This window comes from Anolis sagrei, chromosome 4 (genome assembly GCF_037176765.1).
Source record: "Anolis sagrei isolate rAnoSag1 chromosome 4, rAnoSag1.mat, whole genome shotgun sequence".
In the NCBI taxonomy this organism is placed as follows: Eukaryota; Metazoa; Chordata; class Lepidosauria; order Squamata; family Dactyloidae; genus Anolis; species Anolis sagrei.
Genome location: NC_090024.1, coordinates 200,634,578 through 200,656,160, shown reverse-complemented (window position 1 = coordinate 200,656,160; position 21,583 = coordinate 200,634,578). Strand labels below are relative to the sequence as shown.

The 21,583-nt window shown below is 41.0% G+C and overlaps 1 protein-coding gene across 1 annotated transcript in view; it reads right to left on the bottom strand.

Moving 5' to 3' along the window:
* WNT2B (Wnt family member 2B) overlaps positions 1–21,583 on the bottom strand; it is a 59,322-nt gene that overhangs the window by 14,049 nt on the left and 23,690 nt on the right. Inside the window, exon 2 of the mRNA XM_060772713.2 lies at positions 4,558–4,778. Within this exon, the coding sequence (XP_060628696.1) occupies positions 4,558–4,778 (221 nt within the window). The remainder of the gene's footprint in view (positions 1–4,557; positions 4,779–21,583) is intronic.

Below are 21,583 nucleotides of genomic sequence, written 5' to 3'. Positions count from 1 at the left end.
TTTTATAATGGCCATAAAAGCAGCTGCAAATCAAAGCCACGCTGGTGCGTTCTCAAGGCACAGCCTTTGAATAACAGCTTCAAAGTGACTGGTTCATTCTACTACAAAGGGAGTGGTGCTTTTTTAGGCATAAGCCGATAAGGCAAAGGTTAGGACTCCTCTCTAGCTACAGGGACTAAAGGTATATCCAGATTAGCCTATTGGTTACACAGTATTCCTTGGTTTTTACCAGTTACAGACAGTCAACCTGACATGAGGCTCAGTGTTATAAAAGTAGTAGGAGCAGGAATTACAGCTTCCAGACTAGGTGTCATGTTTTTTAACAGTTTTAATTGTATTTATTGTATTTATATGTCTTATTGCCAATGTAATTGTATTGTATTATATATTGGCTTTGTTTATGTGGCATTGCATATTGCCATACTGTAAGCTGCTCTGAGTCCCCTTCGGGTGAGATAGGGTTGGATAGAAATATAGTAAGTAAATAATATAAATAAATAATAAATAAAATTACACATAATTATTAAAAATGCACCTAGCTGAAATAGTTCCTTGGTTCCTACATATAATTCTGTCTGGCTTGGAAAATATAACTTACCTCTCAATGGAGATGTGGATGCAAAAAAATGGTAACAATCTACACCAGCAGCTCTTAAAGTATGCTTTGCAGAGCCCTCGGAGTCCCATGAAGCATACTGAGGGGCTCTGCTTTTCCTGCATGACAGATGAGAGTTGAACCGGATGGCTCCTGGGGTTTCTGCCCCCCCCCTCCTCCTCCTCCTCCTCCTCCTATTATTATTATTATTATTATTATTATTATTATTATTATTGAGCCTGGGTGGTCATCTGTTCGGGGTGCTTTGATTACGCTTTTTCTCCATGTCAGAAGGGGGGTTGGACTATTATTATTATTATTATTATTATTATTATTATTATAACTTTATTTGTACCCCGCTAGCATCTCCCAAGGGGATTCGATGCGGCTTACAACAGGCCGAAGCCCACACAATACAACAATACAACAATACAGTACCTAGCAAATAAAACAGTTAAGCAAGAACAATAACAATAGCATTACAACAAGACATTATTAAAACTGAGCCGGCCAGAGTGGGGTACAGGATTAAAAGTGCTGATGTGTCGGAGGGATATGGGATTATAATATAAGTGCGGTGTGCAGTGATCTTGGTTCTAACTAAAGTGCTTCTGGGATTTGGTAGTGGGGTTCCTAGTCTGAAAAGGCACGTTGGAACAGCCAGGTTTTCAAATTCTTTCTTAAGACTGCCAATGTAGGGTCTTGTCTGAGGTCTTTCGGGAGGGCATTCCAGAGGCGGGGGGCCACCACAGAGAAGGCCCTGTCTCGTGTCCCCACCAAGCGCGCTTGTGATGCGGGTGGGATCACGAGCAGGGTCTCTCCAGATGACCGGAGTGAACGTGTGGGTTCGTAGACAACGATACGGTCTACGATGGCCTCTGAGGTTTTTCACTGAAATATTGTTAAATTTATGTGTATATATAGTGTTAATGTGTTGTTGAAGGCTTTCATGGCCAGAATCACTGGGTTGCTGTGGCCATGTTCCAAAAGCATTCTCTCCTAATGTTTTGGCCACATCTATGGCAGGCATCCTCAGAGATTGTGAGGTCTCTTGGAAACTAGGCAAATGAAGTTTATATATCTGTGGAAGGTCCAGGGTGGGAGAAAGAGCCCTTGTCTGTTTGAGGCAAGTGTGAATGTTAGAGTTGGCCACCTTGATTAGCACTTAATGGCCTTGCAGCTTCAAAGCCTGGCTGGTTGCTGCCTGGGGGGAATAATTTGTTGATTTTAAGAAACAGAGAAAGACTAGCATCAAATATTAGCATTTCATGGCTTAGATATGCTTCTTCCAGTAAAGTCTTTCTCTAGTGGGTAAATTTGTCCATTTGAAGAAAATTTACGGCATCTTAACACATTACACCAGATGTGCAACAACAACAAAAAGAGCACAATGTACTATATTAGGACTTTATTTACTCTGATAAAAACACAACATCCTGTTGCAAATGTAATTTCTTACATCATTTTTTTAAAAGGGGGTACAATGCTGGAGTTTGGGGAAAGATCTGAAACTCAACTTTTCACCTAGCTAGTACCTGTAGTGCAATGGCATTTTAGCAAGTGAGGTGTGAGGCCTTCCACAGAGAAGCATTTCACGGCATGACAGTGAGTCCTCTTTGAGAGGAAGGTCAGTTCTGTGGCTTGGCCTTTTGCACTATGTAGGGTGACTACAAACTTTGCCCGCAGCAACTGACACTCAGCCAGCTCCTGCTAGCCAAATATTTATATATCTTGTTACAGTTTACTTTCAAGCTCATGCTTCCAGAGGTGTTCGCTCCCATTCTGAAGTGGTTACTTCCCTATACAGTGACATATCCTATTACTGTTTGCTTAGCATACAAGAGAAGCCAAGACACCATGGAGGGTAATTTTAGGCCTTCCTTTGTCCACACCGATTAGCTCTCTCTTTATGTCAGGCCAATGAAGAATTCTCATTCAAGACACTCTGAGAACCAAACTAAATGGGATGGCAATAGACTATCACTATGAATGGTGGACTGGTCTAGTCCTGCAGAAAGCAGAGGCTAGTAATTGGGATTTTCTAGCCTTCAAAGAGCGCATGTGCAGGGGTGCATATATTCTATTATATAACATCAATGGGAGTTTGTTTTCCGTGGTGCTCTGCTGGAAATGCTCCACCTCAAGAGACTAGAAAAGTTACTTATTGGAACACAGTTTACAAAATTTTAAAACTTTTGTGGTTAATTTGAGTGCCAACCTTTGTGTTACAAATGCATTCAATAAATATCTCCCACTTACTCACTCAGAATCAGCAATTTGCTAGATTTTACAGGTCTCCCCCCCCCCCCCCCAAAAAACCCCAAGGTTCAAATAAGCTACTGATAATTCAGGAATTGAATTCCGTACACCAAGGTGACAATTTGGCCTTCTCTCTAGATCTTTTTGGATTGCAGTGCTCATCTTTCCTCACCCCTGGCTAGTGCTGCTGAATGTTGTAGCTCAACATCTAAAACCCAAATGATCCCCATCCTTACAGAAAACAGATTCTCGGTGTTTAATCTTTGTTGTTTATTCATTCAGTCACTTTCAATTCTTCATGACCTCATGGACCAACCCATGCCAGAGCTCCCTGTCAGCTGTCATCACCCTCAGCTCCTTCAGAGTCAAGCCAGTCACTTCAAGGATACTATCCATCCATTTTGCCATTGGTCGCCCCCTCTTCCTTTTTCCTTCCTCCCCCCCCCCCCCCCCGCATCATTGTCTTCTCTAAGCTTTCCTATCTTCTCATGATGTGGCCAGAGTACTTCATCTTTGCCACTAATATCCTTCCCTCCAATGAGCAGTTTGCCTTTATTTCCTGGAGTATGGACTGGTTGGATCTTCTCGCTGTCCAAGGCACTCTCAGAATTTTTGTCCAACACCACAGTTCAAAAGCGTCTATCTAAAGTAACTCAAGTATGATATTTACGAGCCTAATGGTATTATACAATCATAGAATCAAAGAGTTGGAAGAGACCTCATGGGCCATCCAGTCCAACCCCCTGCCAAGAAGCAGGAATATTGCATTCAAATCACCCCTGACAGATGGCCATCCAGCCTCTGTTTAAAAGCTTCCAAAGAAGGAGCCTCCACCACACTCCGGAGCAGAGAGTTCCACTGCTGAATGGCTCTCACAGTCAGGAAGTTCTTCCTCATGTTCAGATGGAATCTCCTCTCTTGTAGTTTGAAGCCATTGTTCCGCGTCCTAGTCTCCAGGAAAGCAGAAAACAAGCTCCCTCCCTCCTCCCTGTGGCTTCCTCTCACATATTTATACATGGCTATCATATCTCCTCTCAGCCTTCTCTTCTTCAGACTAAACATGCCCAGCTCCTTTAGCCGCTCCTCATAGGACTTGTTCTTCAGACCCTTGATCATTTTAGCCGCCCTCCTCTGGACACATTCCAGCTTGTTAATATCTCTCTTGAATTGTGGTACCCAGAATTGGACACAATATTCCAGGTGTGGTCAAACCAAAGCGGAATAGAGGGGTAGCATTACTTCCCTAGATCCAGACACTATTGAAGAGCTCTTGTGCTTGCAACCATTAGGATTAGAATTATATTTTAGTACTACCCTGCCTCAAATGCAAATGAAGTTGTTCTCTATTTATAACCCTCTGATGTCTTCATACTATTCTTCTATATTTTAGGTCCACCAAAGCAAACACAAAACCAAAATATAAACCCATACTTTATGAAGGCTAGGCAAATGTTGAACTGCCATGACATGAGTCAAAAGTGCTGGCAAGCAACTTACAAGGTAGCTTTTGGCCACTGGGTGGTCAGAAAAGAATACACAATGATTAACAAAGTGAGTTGCAGTGGGTATGCCATCATAACTTACCAGCTGGGTGCTAATTTCTGTTTCAAACATTGTAATGAGCATTGGGAACACACTGCTTCACAGCAGAAACATAGCAGGTAACTGAGCTAAACAAAAGGTGAGCTGTTGAGGGAACTTACTGCGAAGCATGACCCTTCCGAAGACAGTATGATCTCTGTCCAAAGTGCTACAGTTCCAGCGGTGGTGACGGAATTGGTGCTGGCATTCCCGAATCCATTCCTTGGCTCCATCCCCTACTGACTGCATGATGTCAGGATATGTTTGGCATAGATGCCGCTGCTGGTTGACCAGTCCAGGGATGTTATCACAGATCACCTTTGTCCCCAGTGCCCCAATGTACCTGGAGAGATAAGAGAAATGCGTGTGAAATGATAGTATATCCATAATTTACACAGTGTCTAGCAGCTCTTGAAAAATCAGAATCCTCTAGTGGTTTAAACATTTGATGATTCCAGAGATCAGGGTTCAAATCCCTACTCAGCCATGGAAACTGTCTGAGCAGTTCACATAATCTCTGCCTCATCATTGTTTCACTGTGCTCAATGCAAGAGTGACAATCAGGCAGCTCGCCAGAAACAGTTGGATCTTAATTGGTAATACTACTATTATACGTCTGATTAATAGCTACCATCCGTATCCATGCCCCACCAGCTCAATGGATATCTTGAGCAATGATCAATCTATTTGCACCAAGGAACTGGGAAATTGTTGCTTCCCTTCTATGTTTGATGTTTTGTCTTATGCCTGTTATAACAGGCTGCATTTTTTAAAATTTAATTTTAGTTGTTAAGTCATAATTTGTGTTTATATGTTGGGTTGTTAAATTGTGTTGGTATGGATGTATTGTTGTTGTATCCAGGCATTGAATGTTAGCCTTTTATGTTTGGAATCCACCCTGTGTCCCTCCGGGGAGATAGAGCAGAATATAAATAAATAAATAACTAACTAAATAAATAAATAACTAAATAAATAAATAAATAAATAATATTATTTTACTGACACAAAAACACAGTATGACACAGCAATTAAGATATATATGCTGGATTTTGTATCACAAAATCACAAGTCAAACACTTCCCAAATGTTTAGGACTGTGTGATGTATTTTCAAATGATGTGCACAGATCCAAGTAAGGTGGTCTTTGCAGTTGACAGATCTTTTGGCATGGCACCCAATGTGCCGATTACCACTGGGACCACCTGTACTGGTTTATGCCAGAGCCTTTGAAGTTTGATTTTGAGGTCTTGATAACGGCTGACATTGCTGACTCTGGTGTGCTCCTACCCAATCACCACAACTTTACGGCTCTATCTGGCTATAAAAAAAAATGCCTTCATTATTGGTACAGAAGAAATTACTCCTCTAAAATCCAGCACTGACAGTTTGGCTCTTTTAAACAGAATAATTTCTTTCTCTGCACATCTATAATTCAAAACTTGAAACATCTGGACACCAGCTCTTGTCCAACCCATATACCCTTCCAGGTTGGTTCTGAAGCTCTCAGGACTAGCACACGGGAATGTAATGTTTCCAAACAAATGTTTCCCTCCAGCAAGGAAGAAAAGCTTGTTTCAGCTTTGATGTGACTTGCCCATATGTCAGTCCTACACTAAAATTCAGTCTGAGGTGGAACGGGGACAGGATGAGGAGGGAATTATATTCAGGGACAGCATGTTGCTGAGCCATCAGGAAAATGCATTGTGTCTAACACAATTATCTCAAGTCAGAGCCTCAGGCCAAAAGAGCACGCAATGTTGTGTTGAATTATTGTTGTTAGGAATTAGACAAGCTGAAGAGCAAGATTTCCCAGTGCTGCCAAAAAAGCAAAGCAGCAAGGTGTAGCTGGAAGGATGAGCAGGAGTCTTTGGAAGGGGTCAGCCTGGGTTTAAGATTCCTGGTGTATTCTGCAATGTCAGTGCTACTCTCCACTTAAGAAATTCCAAACCCATGAGACAAGAATACCAAAAAGAGACTTACAAAATACATTCCTGGGCAATACCTTGAACCTGTAAGGGGCAACTCTGAATGCTAGAGTCTTAACTGAAAGAAAATCAACTTCAACAGCTGCACTCACGTTAATCTAGAAGATAAGAATAAAACATACGCAATATCATTCATTATACATTTGACTATTGTACTGCTTACTTATCTTGATTTGTCATAGAGACAGGTAGAAATATGTGGCTATGTAGACGGATCTATGATGGAATAGTGGCTAGAATGTCAGACTCAAATTTGGAAAGTCCTGGTTCAAGTCCCAGTGAGGCATGAAACCTAAAGTTTGTTGTCAAAGGCTTTCATGGTTGGAATCACTGGGTTGCTGTGGGTTTTCAGGGCTGTATGGCCATGTTCCAGAAGCATTCTCTCCTGACATTTCACCCACATCTATGGAAGGCATCCTCAGAGGTTGTGAGTTCCTCTTAGGATGCCTGCAATAGATGTGGGCAAAATGTCAGGAAAGAATGCTTCTGGAAGATGGCCATACAGGCCAGAAGACTCACAGCAACTCACAACATAGTGTTTGTGTTTCATTTTCTCTCTGTTTGACTGGTCAGACAGGGTTGTTGTGAGGATAAAGTAGGAAGGAGTAGCTTATTGAAAGAAAGGAGGCACAGAATTGTAACATGTAGTATTTATTTATTTATTTATTATGAATATTTAAATAGCCTATTTAAAGGCTTCAGACCATTACATGTATATTATCTGAGTAGGGCTTACAAAAAGGATGAAAAATTGGTAGTGTCTCTATTCAATATTGCAGACTTGTAACCTAACATAACAGTCTGTAACTAATCTGATACTCAGTATTTGTTGGAATTTGGTTCAGGACCTCCATGGATACCAACATCTGTGGAGGCTTCTATTATATTCAACACCATAGGAAAATGGTAAAAAGGCATTTTTCCAATATATTTCAAACAGCGGATAGTTGAATACATGGATGCAGAGGGCCATATATGCATCCTTACTGTTAAGCTGCATAAATGCCACTACAGTCCACGTTGGGAGCCTGTTGCCAGATTGGGTGAAGAAGATTAATTCATCTGGCAATTTGGGGGTTAGGAGGAGGATGTTTTCACCCCTTTCCATCACCAGAAGCGTGATCCAAGTGGCAAGTGCTTGTTGCAATCTTATTTGCTGGCAGGAAATGAGAAGAAGCATTGTCTTTCTTGTCCCCCAATTGCTAGCTAAACAGACTTCCTTAGTTCATTCTGGTGGCTGGCTCAAAAGTGTATGGGGTGGTGGTGGATCAGGTCAAGAGATGTTGGCTCCCTTTAACTATGTAACCAATCTAGGATTTTAATGATTTCACATTCCTGAAAGTATTAGGTTAATGCCTTGTCTGCATATATCTTGATGGTTTCTGATAGAAGTGATATCTGAACCAGAAGTTGAATTAGGTTCTTGTGGGTTTTTTCGGGCTATAGGGCCATGTTCTAGAGGCATTTCTCCTGACGTTTTGCCTGCATCTATGGCAAGCATCCTCAGAGGTAGTGAGGTCTGAGGATGCTTGCCATAGATGCAGGCGAAACGTCAGGAGAAATGCCTCTAGAACATGGCCCTATAGCCCAAAAAAAACCCCACAAGAACCTAGGTATTCCAGCCACGAAAGCCTTCGACAGTACAGAAGCTGAATTACTTCTGGCACAAAACAGTTTGACTTGCCATCTTTACTCATATATCAGTTGATTCCATGTATAAGTCGAGGGCAGGGTTTAAGCCCAAAAATTCAAATTTTGATATGCTCCATGGATAAGTCAAGCGTCGTTCCATGGAAAGGGGGAAGGGCCAGCAGCATCTCAGGAAAGCAGCTGCTCTGGCCATTTCCATTTTTCACCCGATCATTCAAAAGAAGCATAAGTGGTGCCATGGTGGAGAGAGTTGTCCCAAGATAGGCTAAGCTCTCACCTTTCATCGCTCTACACAGAGAAGGGGATGGTTTATTTTTTGATGGGTGTTAATGGAGCAATAATAACATTGGTGCATAGAGAAGCCAAGCCAGGTTCTTTCTTTTTTTTTTTTTTTGGGGGGGGGGGTGGTGTGTGATTCTTTTTACAAAATTTCTAGACTTATACATGTGTATAAAACTATTTTATTTGATTTGCATGTATTGTCAAAGGTTTTCATGGCTGGAATCACAGGGTTGTTGTAGGTTTTTCAGGCTGTATGGCCATGTTCTAGAAGCATTCTCTGGTTACCTTTATTAAAAAACACTCTACAATTTTAACAGTCAATAAAAATCAACACTCAAACACTGGGGAACTCCAGACAAGAAACAATTAGGGACAGCTAATTACCTCTCAACAAAGGATTCCTCCAGGCAGTAATAAGCCACACTTAAAACTGTCAGGCCATCAAATGCTAATCAAGGTGGCCAATTGAAACATTCACACTTGCCTCCAACAGACAAGAGTTCTGTCTCCCACTCTGGACTTATATATAAACCCAATTTTCCGAGTTTTCAACAGACCTCACAACCTCTGAGGATGCCTGCCATAGATGTGGGTGAAACATCAAGAGATAATGCTTCTAGAACATGGCAACACAGCCCAAAAACCCTACAACAACCCAATCAGTGCATGCTCATTTCAGATGAAGTTACTCTGGACTCCAAGGGATTTAGTCCCAAGATAATGTGCATACAATTCCTACCTTAGATAAACAGAATTTCCACATTTCATCTATCAATATTCTGCTTCCCTTAACTGGACCCCGAAGGCATCACCACAGATTAAAATAATGCAGACAGTCAAGTAAAGTGTGGAATTTTCCATATCCATCAAAGAGCATCCTTCTTTCATTCCAGACAGAAAACAGTAATTTTTAGTTTTTCAAGCTGGAGACTGGCTTTTGCCACATACCTCTAAGTTGTATTTCTGGCTGAAAGGGGAACCATTTGGGCAGGGTTCAAATGTTTCAAGTTCCTAGACTGGAATTAAGGCCCTCCCTTTAATAATAAGGAGGGAGAGAAACAATATGCCTGGGCCATATTTCACTGTCTATCTCGCCATCTGCAATCATTTGTATTAGTCATGGAGATAGCTCACAGCCTTAGAAAAGCTCTGCGAATACAGACGAGGGCCCGTTATTTTTCTCCTTTTAAAATATTTGGTTTAAACTCTGGTGAGAAGTTGAGGTCATCTAGGGCTGGCCTGGTGGATAATAAACACTGCTCCCCACAGCCTTTGCAAGGGAGGGCTGTTTTGGCTAACACACATTATTTTCACAAGCTGGCTCATCAACTGTTCAACAGCCAGCAAACACACAGAGATGATGAGGAAGAGAAGGCAGCAGCAATTGAGAGCCTGGAAAGGTTACATTTTGGACCCTGCTGGCTAGAGGAGTCTGGGAGCTGGTGCCCAAGGTTTCAATCCTTGCACGAATAGACCCATTGAATCAATGGTAACTTGGTAAGCCAACATTTGTATAAGTTCCATTGATTTAATGGGACAAATCTAACAGATACTTTTGATTCAGACATTTAAAAGTAAATGAACAAAATTTGGCTACCAGTTTTAAAAAATTCTAAAATTAAAACAACAGAGAGAAAAACAGGCAGGGACATCTAATCACCTTTCATTAAGAGTTTGCTCCAGGCACAGTCAGCCCATTGTATGCTAATCAAGGTGGTCAATTGAAAAGATTCACACCTAGCCCATCTTACAGTAGCCTTTTGTCTCACCCTGGTCTTTCCACAGATATATAAACCCCCTTTTTTCCCAGCTCCAGACCTCACCCTCTGAGGATGCCTGCCATAGATGCAGGCGAAACGTCAGGAGAAATGCCTCTAGAACATGGCCATATAGCCCGAAAAAACCCACAAGAACTGAGTGATTCCGGCCATGAAAGCCTTCGACAATACATTTAAAAGTAAGTTTTCCAACCCCTGCAGAACACAGAAAACTTTGTCGAGTATGAACAGAAGCAATCCCTTGACACTTTAAAGGCAATAATTTGCCAGAGTTTCCACAAATGAAAACCAGGATACTAGCAGAAGAAATTGTAGTGTGGTCAAGGCAACAAAAGTTATTAACCAAGAAAAGCGTACAAGGCAAGAGTGCAACAGTTTGCTTTTGCCCAAGTCTATTGGGAGGAACAAGATTCCACCCCTTCCTTCTACTGAACTGAGTGCAAACTACTTTTGCACTCTGAACTCAATTGGTGGCAACTGAAGCAGTGTAAAGAGGGAAATGTGATTGATCAGGAGTCTCCTTGCCATGTCCTGACAATTAGAGGGTACGGAATAATTATTTGTGGCCTTTAGCCATTTCTACATGTTCACCTTGAATTCTCCACTGAACTCTTGGTTGTTTTCTGTTGAAACAAAATGACTGTTACCTGTTTTGGAAATTGTCAGGTGGGAGAAGGGATGGTTTGTTGATCAGAGGATTCATTGTGCTTTAAGGCTTCTTCCACACTGTCCCTATATCCCAGGATTTGATTCTAAATTATCTTCTTATCTCAGATTATCTGGCAGTGGAGACTCAGGGCCCTTCCACATAGTCATATAACCCAAAATATCAAGGCAGAAAATCCCACTGTATCTGCTTTGAACTGAGTCCACACTGCCATATATTCCAGTTCAAAGCAGATAATGTGGGATTTTATTCACCTGTGTGGAAGGAGCCTTCTACATTGCCATATAAAATCCAGATGATTTGGTCTGAAGTGGATTGTATGGTGGTGTAGATATGGATTATCTGCTTTGATAATCTGGATGTTATAGTAGTGTAGAAGGGGCCTCATATAATCCAGTTTAAAGCAGATAATCTGGGATCAGATCGTGGGATATAGGGCAGTGTAGAAGGGGCCTTAGTAGAAGGAAAAGTTAGATGTAGTTTCCTGGCTGGTTTGGATCAAAATCTGATGTAATAAGCCATTGGCAGGATGTTTTCTTGACCCTTGGGCTGGGGAAGGAGAAAAGTTGACGATGACCCTATTCCCCTTTTACTTAGTGGTATCTTACCACAGCGTGTGTGTACAACCACTTGAAAAACTGCATCTCTATGATGTTCTGCCAAAAGCTGAGAAGAATTTTGTTGTTACCCAGCTTCCTGACTTGGGTGCAGATGTGTGGTAAAAGTCTCACCACTTTTCAGGATGTTAGTGACAAGTGGTTGCATGCACAATGTGGTAAAATATTACAGTGAATGGCTGCCTGTATTCGGCCAAAGAGCAAAATGGTCAAGGCTGTATCATCTTCAGATTTTTCTTCCTCTTCTGAGTTCTTAAAGAGACAGTAATATCTGTTTCTTTAAGAACCTGTGGCCTATCCTCCAGCATTTTGCAGATGAAAACTGTGACGCATCTGTCCAAGCAGCACCTTCTCTTTTTGTGAAAAATGTGTAATACATATACATGCATGCATGCATACATAGTAAATACATACACTGGATTTGAAATCACCATGCCTAATATCACACTGATTAGAACTGAGGTTTGATGGTAGGTCTTTGGATTTTGGGATCTCCATTTGTTAGCTCTCTGAATTCTCACAACCCTAATCCATATGACACTAATCCCCTGCTCATTTTTTCAGACTGTGTATCAAACCACCACATCAAAAATCTCTCCAGAAACCACAGGAACTATTACCAGAAATAGCCAGCTAAACTATCTCAAGAATTACATTCATAATCCTTTATTCCTCTATTTCTTTCATTTTCAGTGCAGGTTTGCCTGTTACAGATCAAAATTAACTGCTGCCGATTTTGGAGTTTAAATTTAATTATTATCAGTTTTCCCATTGTGTATTATTTAACTGCCATGTACATATTCTTTAGTAGCTTTTTTTTCAAGGAAGTTGAGGGCTAAATCCCGTTCTTAGTTCTCATCGAATTCTTAGGTCCATTGAGTCCACCAACATGTTAAGCCAACACTGGTGTAAATGCCCTAAATTAACTAGGTCTTCCACAGCTTTGTATTATAATTGTACCCTGCTTCATTCTATTTTATTCTTGTTTATGCTAGTTGTTCATGATGTTCCATCAAAGATATTTGGAAGACCAGAGGTCATTTTTATACAGCCACATATAACCCAGGATACATATTTTTGTATCTGGTCATTCACTCCCAAAGGGTTCATGTTGCTCATCCTTATTAAACTGGCTAGGTACATCTTTCCATGTGACCTACTTGATTAGAATGTTCTATTTTCTTTATATGGAACTACCAATTCCTATACATTAACTAGTTATTAATAGTTTGAAACCTAGTCCCAAGTAATGTAGACTGATTGAAGTGATGGGATTTACATAAGTGCTGACTCATCAATCAACATTTAATTTGAACATCACATGGAAAGATGTTTTAGATATTTGTTCCTGATTGGTCAGTTCCTAAAAAGAAGATGACACTTGAGTAGAAGGCAAAAACTTTGTTTGTGTGCCAGAAACTTCATGAAACATGTGGAGAGCACATTTTCTCTGGCCAGGACAAAGTTGTAGCCCCCTAATCAAGGTTGTACACCATCTCAGAAGAGGAGCAATCAGGAACAGCCACGTATAACCCAGGAACAGCACCCTGTTGCTTGATGTACACAACCAAATCTGTCTGGACAGATGGCCAGGCAGCCAGGCTCTAAAAAGTATCAATAGTGACAAAATTCTGTTCCTGGCTTGAAAGTGTGTGTTCATGTTTGACTGTGTAGTGTCGACGTAAACTTTGTGTGGCAGATACTTCATGAAATGTCTGGAGAGCACAATTTCCCTAGCCAAGACAAAGAATGGAACTTTTGCAGTGATTCGCTGCAGTTATTTGTCACATATCTGCATCTTGAGGGTTTTTTAAAAAAACTGCTGAAGTTTCTGGTGGAAGTCCCACAGCGGCCATCTTGGGAGCCTCTAAATCTCACAACAAAGCATCAAGTCTGGACAACGGAGGCAGAAATCCTAGGATGAACAGGTCTTATGTGGTCCTCTTCTGAAGTCCCAGGATTTTTTGCCCCTGTTTAAAACCCACGATTTAGTGCTGTCTGGAAGCGGTCTGAGGCAATTCTTAATCCATGTTCTAGTCTTGAGCAGCAGAAAACAAGCCTGCTCTGTCTTCTACATAACATCCCTTTGGATATTTAAAGGTAGCTATGACATTATAGCCCCCGGTGGTGCAGTGGGTTAAAGCGCTGAGCTGCTGAGCTTGTTTACCAAAAGGTCGCAGGTTTGATTCCGCTGAAAGCTCCAGCTTCTGCCAACCTAGCAGTTCAAAAACATGCAAATGTGATTAAATCAATAGGTACCGCTCTGGCAGGAAAGTAACAGCACTCCATACAGTCATGCCAGCCACATGACCTTGGAGGTGTCTAAAGACAACTCCGGCTCTTTAGCTTAGAAATGGAAATGAGCACCACACCCCAGAGTCGGACACGACTGGACTGAATGTCAGGGGAAAACCTTTACCTTTACCTATGACATCATTGCCATCTTCTCTTCTAACAGTAGGATTAACCACAAGATACAGGACCATGAGTTAATCTGTTAAGATGTTCCATGCCATTTGAATTATTGCTTCAAAATCTTTGGCCAGCATCTTGTATGGAAGTTATGAATGCATAAATATTATGGCTTTATATATTTATGCTGCCTACATTGCACCTAGCTTAGAGGACATGTAAAACTATGAAAATCTCCTTCTGATGTGCCCAAGGAATATCTGTGTGGTGGTTCAGGGAATTAAAAGAAAGTAGGCTTTGGAAGCGGATTATGTGGAGCCATGAAGTGCAGCCTTCTTAAGGTGAAATATCAATTATGATATTTGTCCACAGTTCATGCAGGAAGCCAACGATTTACGCTTTTGTCCACTTTTGCAGCCAAGGGTCTTGATTGAGGCAAATATTATTTTAAGGATAAAGCCGAGCAGAATGAGAGAGAAAGAGCACAGGAAGGTCACTAATTGCTTTATTTTCCTGCCGTCCACCTTGCCAACAAAGCTCTATTTCCAAAGCGCCAGCTTCATGCTGTGAGAGGTGATTACTGTCTGCAGTGATAGACCAAAGGTTTTTTAGGAGACCTGATTTGGCACTGCTAGGTATAGAGCATTAGCAGAAATATTCCTTTATCTGCCCCATACAGATTTAAACAAAGGACTGGTAGAAAATGAGAACCAGCACCAACTGTTTCTATATGATATTGAACAGAAAAACGCAACAAAAGCAGCGGTGAAGGCAAAAAATATACAAACTCCTCTGATGGATCTGGAAACAGGTTTTTGTTTCAATATATCAACAACAGCTTGACTTTAACTGTTCCAGGTCAACATAATCATTAGACTCAAAAGATCATTGAGGAATTCCAGGAGTGGCTTCTGAATAACTTTTGTCTGCAACCCATTCTTGCCTGTTTGAGAGAAAGACAATCAAAAACAGGGAGTGAAGTTGGAAAATACCCAGTTTCCTGAGATTATTGAATTTAAAGGTAGGTTGGTTATGTGCTCTTCTTCAGATAAGGTAATCTTCTGTTTAACAGCATTATATATTTGAAGGACTATCTGGTCCAAGTGAGAACCAATGGGGTGGATTGGTTTGAGGGCTGGACTAGGACTCAGAGGGTCCTTCCACACAGCCATATAACCCAGAATATCAAAGCAGATAATCCAAAATATCTGCTTTGAACTGGATTATCTGACTCCACACTGTCATATAATCCAGTTCAATGTGGATTTTGTACAGCTGTCTGGAAAGGGCCTGGGAGAACAGGGTTTGACTCCTTGCTTGGCCATGGAGACCCACTGGGTCGCCTTGGGCAAGTTTCACCTTTTCAGTGTCAGGGCCCTTCCACACAGCCATGTAACCCAGAATATCAAGGCAAATAATCCACAGCATCTGCTTTGAATGGGATTATTTGAGTCCACACTGTCAAATATTCCAGTTCAATGTGGATTTGATACATCTGTCTGGAAGGGGTCTCAGAGGAAGCCAATGGCAAACCCTCTCTGAACAAATCTTGCCAAGAGAACACCATGATCTGGGTGTCTTGGTCCTGTCATAAATCAGAAACAAGCAACAACTGATCCAAGTATGCTTTAAAGATAAAGGTGCTCATCCCATTTCTAAGCCAAAGAGCCAGTATTGTCAGTAGACACCTCCAAGGTCGTCTGGCCACCATAACTGCATGGAGCACTGTTACCTTCCGACCAAAGCTGAGGCTATCTGCGGGAGCTCACCCTGCTCCCCGGATTTCAACTGCCAAATTTTTGGTCAGCAAGTTCAGCAGCTAGCATTTAACTCACTATGCCACCAGGGGGCCTTAAAAGAAAATAGTGAATTAAAATAATGAAAAATACTTTTCTGTGGTGAACTTTGCAATGCTCACTAGTTAATCAAAATGAAAATTTCAATTATGCACATTAATGAAATTCTTGGAAGAGATTCAGAAGATGTCATTGGCCCCAAATTGTTTTTTCTAAGATCTTTTCCTCAGGCAGGAGAAGCATCAGGTGCTGCAGAAGTCAAGATTTATTACTGGTGCTAAAGAAGATAAGATTGGATGGATTGTTTGGAACTGCCATGGGTTACAAATCTAATACCATCTGGAGGGTTGCATGATTTCCACCTGTTGGCCTCAACCCAATTCTTAGTCCCAACTATTACATTACTGTTGTTGTTGTTGTTGTTGTTGTTGTTTCTTCTTAATGGGAATCAATTGACAATTGGTAAATTAGCAGGAATGAAAGTTCAATTGATTCTATAGGACTACTAGCTGAATAGGATGAGGTCATATATTCCTTTTCAAACTGAGCCAAGGTCTGCCACAGGGGGGTTTAAATGCTTGAGCCAAGCAATGCCAGCATTCATCATGCCTCTAGAAGTGTTGAACTGCATCTGAAGTGCAATACATCTGGAGGATACAAAATCAAGGAAGTCTGTCTTTAGTTGTAGGCTAAGGTCAATGTTTAAATAAACTCAAAATGGTTTATTATTTCATTTTACTTATATATCTTTGGTACAGTGTCTCTTTGGTGTTGTTTGGAAGTGGTTACAACCTGTGTGTAACAGAAACAAAACTGGGATCCAGTCAAGAGGTTGAAACAACATCTTCTCACTCCAAAATTCTTTGTTTGTTGTTATTTATTCATTCAGTCACGTCAGACTCTTTGTGACCTCATGGACCAGCCCACACCAGAGCTCCTTGTTGGCCAATCACCACCCCCAGCTCCTTCAGAAACAAGCCACACGCTTCAAGGATACCATCCATCCATCTTGTCCTTGGTCAGCCCCTCTTTCTTCTTCCTTCCATTTCCCCCAGCATCATTGTCTTTTCTAAGCTTTCCTGTCTTCTCATTATGTGGCCAAAGTACTTCATCTTTGCCTCTAATATCCTTCCTTCCAATGAGCAGTTGGGCTTTATTTCCTGGAGTATGGACTGGTTGGATCTTCTCGCGATCCAAGGCACTCTTAGAATTTTCCTCCAACACCACAGTTCAAAAGCTTCTATCTTTCTTCACTCAGCCTTCCTTATGGTCCAGCTCTCACATCTTTAGGTTACTACGGAGAATACCATTGCCAGCACAATGTCTCTACTCTTTACTATTTTATCAAGATTGGTCATTGCTCTCCTCCCAAGAAGTAAACTTAATTCCAAATTTAAGTTAGTGGAATTTAGTTATGTGTATGTTTGTGTGTATGCATGAGATAGAATGAGTGGAATTGTGATACAGGTAGAGGATCTCTTATTTGAAATCTCCTAAAATTCAAAACTATCCACATAGATGGCTGATATACTAATGCCTTTGCTTTCTTGTGGGCTCATATACATAAATTTAATTTAATCCAGAATTATTTAAAATACTGGGTATAATTTGCCTTCATGCTATCCATATAAGGTGTATATGAAACAGAAAGGAATGTTGTGTTTAGACTTGGGTCCCATCCCCAAGATATCTCATCATGTACATATCTGCAAATACAAGTATTTCAAAATCTACCTCCTCCAGATTAAAACAGTTCTGGTCCCAAGCATTTTGCGTAAGTGATACTCAGCCTATATTGTACAGCAGCATTTATTTCTTTATACTTGGGTCACATATTTGAACTGGACTCTTCCTCTTGAAAGATTTCAGGTTTGAGTTCAAAGCAGAATTTACTATATCTCAGTGAATAAAAGAAGCCAGGCCTCACGCAACCATTAGGCAGACTGAAGCAGAAGTTTCAGGTAGTTGATTTCTGTCATGAAAATTGAAAAAAATCTTATAGTTTTATTTTACCACAAGGAAGTGCTTGTCCAATGTCTTGTTTTGGGCATCAGAATAAGTTGGCAGACTTTCAATATTACTTCACCATCTTGTGTTCTAGATTTGGCATATTATTTATTGTTCTGTTTCAATCAATCTGGAGCTGAACTCAACATTTACAAGTGCATTGGTCTAGCTCAGTGGCTCTCAATCTGTGGGTCCCCAGATATTTTAGCCTTCAACTCTCAGAAATCCTAACAGCTGGTAAACTGGCTGGGATTTCTGGGAGTTGTAGGGCAAAACACCTGGGGAGCCACAGGTCGAGAACCTTGACAATAAACTTATTTAAACCAAAGATATTTCAGCCAAGTGATGCAACAGCAAAGCGCCAAATAAATAAGCATTGCTCTGATAGTCAGAAAAGCACTCACTTCTGTTCACACACATAAAAGTATACAAAACTAATTCTTGAATTGGATCTATGGAGGTAATTTTCATGTCCCTTTTTATATCTGTGTACCTTTTTAAAAGAGCCCCCGGTGGCGCAGTGGGTTAAAGCACTGAGCTGCTGAGCTTGTTAGCCAAAAGGTCATAGGTTCGATTCTGGGGAGCGGCGTGAGCTTCCGCTGTCAGCCCTAGCTTCTGCCAACCTAGCAGTTCGAAAACATGCAAATGTGAGTAAATCATTAGGTATCGCTCCAGCGGGAAGGTAACGGCGCTCCGTGCAGTCATGCCGGCCACATGACCTTGGAGGTATCTACGAACAACGCCAGCTCTTCGGCTTAGAAATGGAGATGAGCACCACACCCCAGAGTCAGACATGACTGGACTTAATGTCAGGGGATAATCTTTACCTTTTAAAAATATATCACCATATAAAGCTGTGAGGGAAAATATGTGGTCTGCAATATCTTGCTGTACTGTGATCATCTCTTGCCATTGATCTGCTGGCTAAAGCTTATGGGAAGGACAGTCCAGAGACATCTTGAAGCCAAACATTCCCCACTCCATTCCTAGGGTGAAAGAAAGCAAGAATGGTTGCTCGAGTGCCTGGAATGTTCCATTTGTCATAACCTCAGTGGGGGTGAGGGCACAGCCAACAGATGCAATTCTGTCCCTGTTCAAATCAGTACATGGATTTGTGTGTGATCATAGGAGTATGTACCAAAGAGCTGGGTGTACTGTTGTTGTTAACTGTCATCAAGTTGTATTTTACTTATACTGATGCTATGAATGAGAGACATCTACGTGATATGCAGAAATTGTATGGCTCTTCTGGTAATGCCAATTGAGGATAGAGCTGCTTTATAAATCAAGAAAAATCCTCATCACTCAAGGGTGTATACATATAGAGTGTATTGCAGCAGTCTAATTGGGAATTCAAAAGAGCATGAGCTACTATAGCTAGGTTCTCCCTGTTTAGGAAGGGTTGTACATGGTGGATCCATTGAACTGGTTCCCATGTAATCTGAGCCATGCAAGTCCATGTGGGCCTCTAGTGACAGAGCTAGACCTAGAAGGACCATGCTTCATCCTGATCTATCAGTGGTAGTGAAACCCCATTCAAGAAGTGGGTTCCTACTGAATTCCTAGATAACATTAATCCCCCAATCTTCTGTCTTATTAGTTTCAACTTTTGCCCTTTATAGCTGTCCAATGCCTGCATAGCCTCAACTGACTCTATCAAGGAAAAGTAGAGTCGAATGTCTTCAGTGTACTAATGCCATTTAATCCCACCACTGGAAATCCCCATGTTCAGTGGCTACAAGTAGAATTAAACAGAATGGGATATAGCCTGAAACACTGTAGCACCCCATAGTTCAGGGGTCCTCAGACTAAGACCCTGGCCCTCGCTCAGGGTCAACCTAAGTCTGAAACAACTTGAAAGTACACAACAACAACAACAACACTATCTCATCAGCCAAAAGCAGGCCCACACCCCATTGAAATACTAATAAGTTTATATTTGTTAAAATTGTTCTTCATTTTAATCATTGCATTGTTTTTAAGTAATTTTTTGCACTACAAATAAGATATGTGCAGTGTGCATAGGAATTCATTCACGCTTTTTTCAAATTATAATCCGGCTCTCCAACAGTTTGAGGGACTGTGACCTGGCCCTCTGCTTAAAAAGTTTGAGGACCCTACCATAGTTTAACAGAATGGAAATGAACAGGAACCCTCAGTACAACTGCTTAGAATCTGCGATAGAAATAAATGCAGAACCGTCATAACAATGCACCTCTTTCTACCTTACTACAAGTATCAGAATAAATTATCACAAGATCACAAACTAAGTATATTCCACATCATTGGGTGCACCATATATGAAACCCTAATGGCCCCTCCCCATGTGGTTGTGATTTTAAATATATATATTGCACACATACATATTTGACATATCCTGTAATAAGATTCATTTAGGAAAACATTTGAAATAGACAGCATGTTATTATATATTTCCTCTTCTTCTATTTTCCTTCTTTCTTTACTTGATTTTGGATCCCTTTTGGCATTTCTCTGAAGACCCCACATTGGACAGGTCTTCAAATGTGATGTTTTATTGCATTTTCTTCCATTCTCCCACTCCCTTTTCCATAAGTGAATCTGGTATCAATGTAATTCTGGATACACAATTGCCAAGGGCTTGCTCACTTTGTGGCCTTTTAATGTAAGCTGCTTTTGATACAGCCTTCTAGGAAACAGAAGAAAACTGTCACACATTGGCTCCCAATTATTGTTGTTGTGTGCTTTTTTTTCTCCCTTGTAAGAATTTGCTGGCTCTTCTTCCAATAAACAAGGAGAATCCTAAATTGCGTCTTAGATAAACACAACAATCAGAGGCAGCCGTGTCTATTTACTCAGCAACATACGCTTCGTTTTAAACCCCAAGAAGCATGTATTCCTGTTAAGCACATGTTCCCATGAGAGAAGAGGCTGGCCAGAATCTTGAGAGATTCATCCACTAGTTTAACTTTCTATTTTGCCCCTGTTCATTAAATGACCATGATGATTTTTTGTTCTACTGATGAGCTTAACAACTAGTTAAAAACATGTAAGTAAATGTAGTACTGTGAAAAGGGGCAAACAGGGATAATTTAAAATGATAATAAGCATTATCTATATGGGCTGGTACCCTGTTGATCACTTTCAACTAAATTAAATACATTCAATTTTGGATATACTTTAGTTTAGACCAGTAGTTCCAAACCTGTTTTGACTGGGGACCTCTTGACCAGGGACCACTCTCCAACATTACTACCAAAAGGGTTAAGAATCAGTTTTTGGTCAACTTTAGATTTGGTTTGGTTATTTGGGGTTCTTATTCAGAAAATTCCATTGGATAGACCACATCAGCTCTAGTTTCTGGTACAGAACATATGCCATCTAGTATTCACCTTCTGCTCACTCACAGAAAACTATATTTAATATTCTAGAGCTGATGTAGTCTATCCAATGCAATTTTTCTGAATCAGCACCCCAAATAACTCCAGGTACATGCCTAAAAATGAAGACACCAAGAGCCCCTGCATCCAGGTGCCACATGGAACGGCTCTGATCAGGGGGAGGTTGGAGGAGAAGAAGCAGCAGTCAGGAAACTTGTTGTCATGCCTTTCATGGATAATCAGCCTCTCCCCTCCTGACATCCCCATTACCTTGGCACTACAAGAGGATTTCGTGAGACCAGTCACTCTCGTTGCAATGCTGTATGGTCTGCAGCCTCAGAAACTCTGAGACCGCAGACCATATTTTAGTTCTTGGGGATCACTAGTGGTTCACAAACCACAGGTGAGGAACCATTGGTTTAGACTAACAATGGGATTTACATTTATAGATTTTAAACAATCTAGGATATGAAACCATAGGCTGACACGGGTTTGATAGTCTCCCTTAGTTCTTAGGAGGAGAAACGGAGAAGCTGTGTATGTGTTTTTGTGTGTGTGTACAACAAAAAGACATGCATGTATCTCAGACAACAAT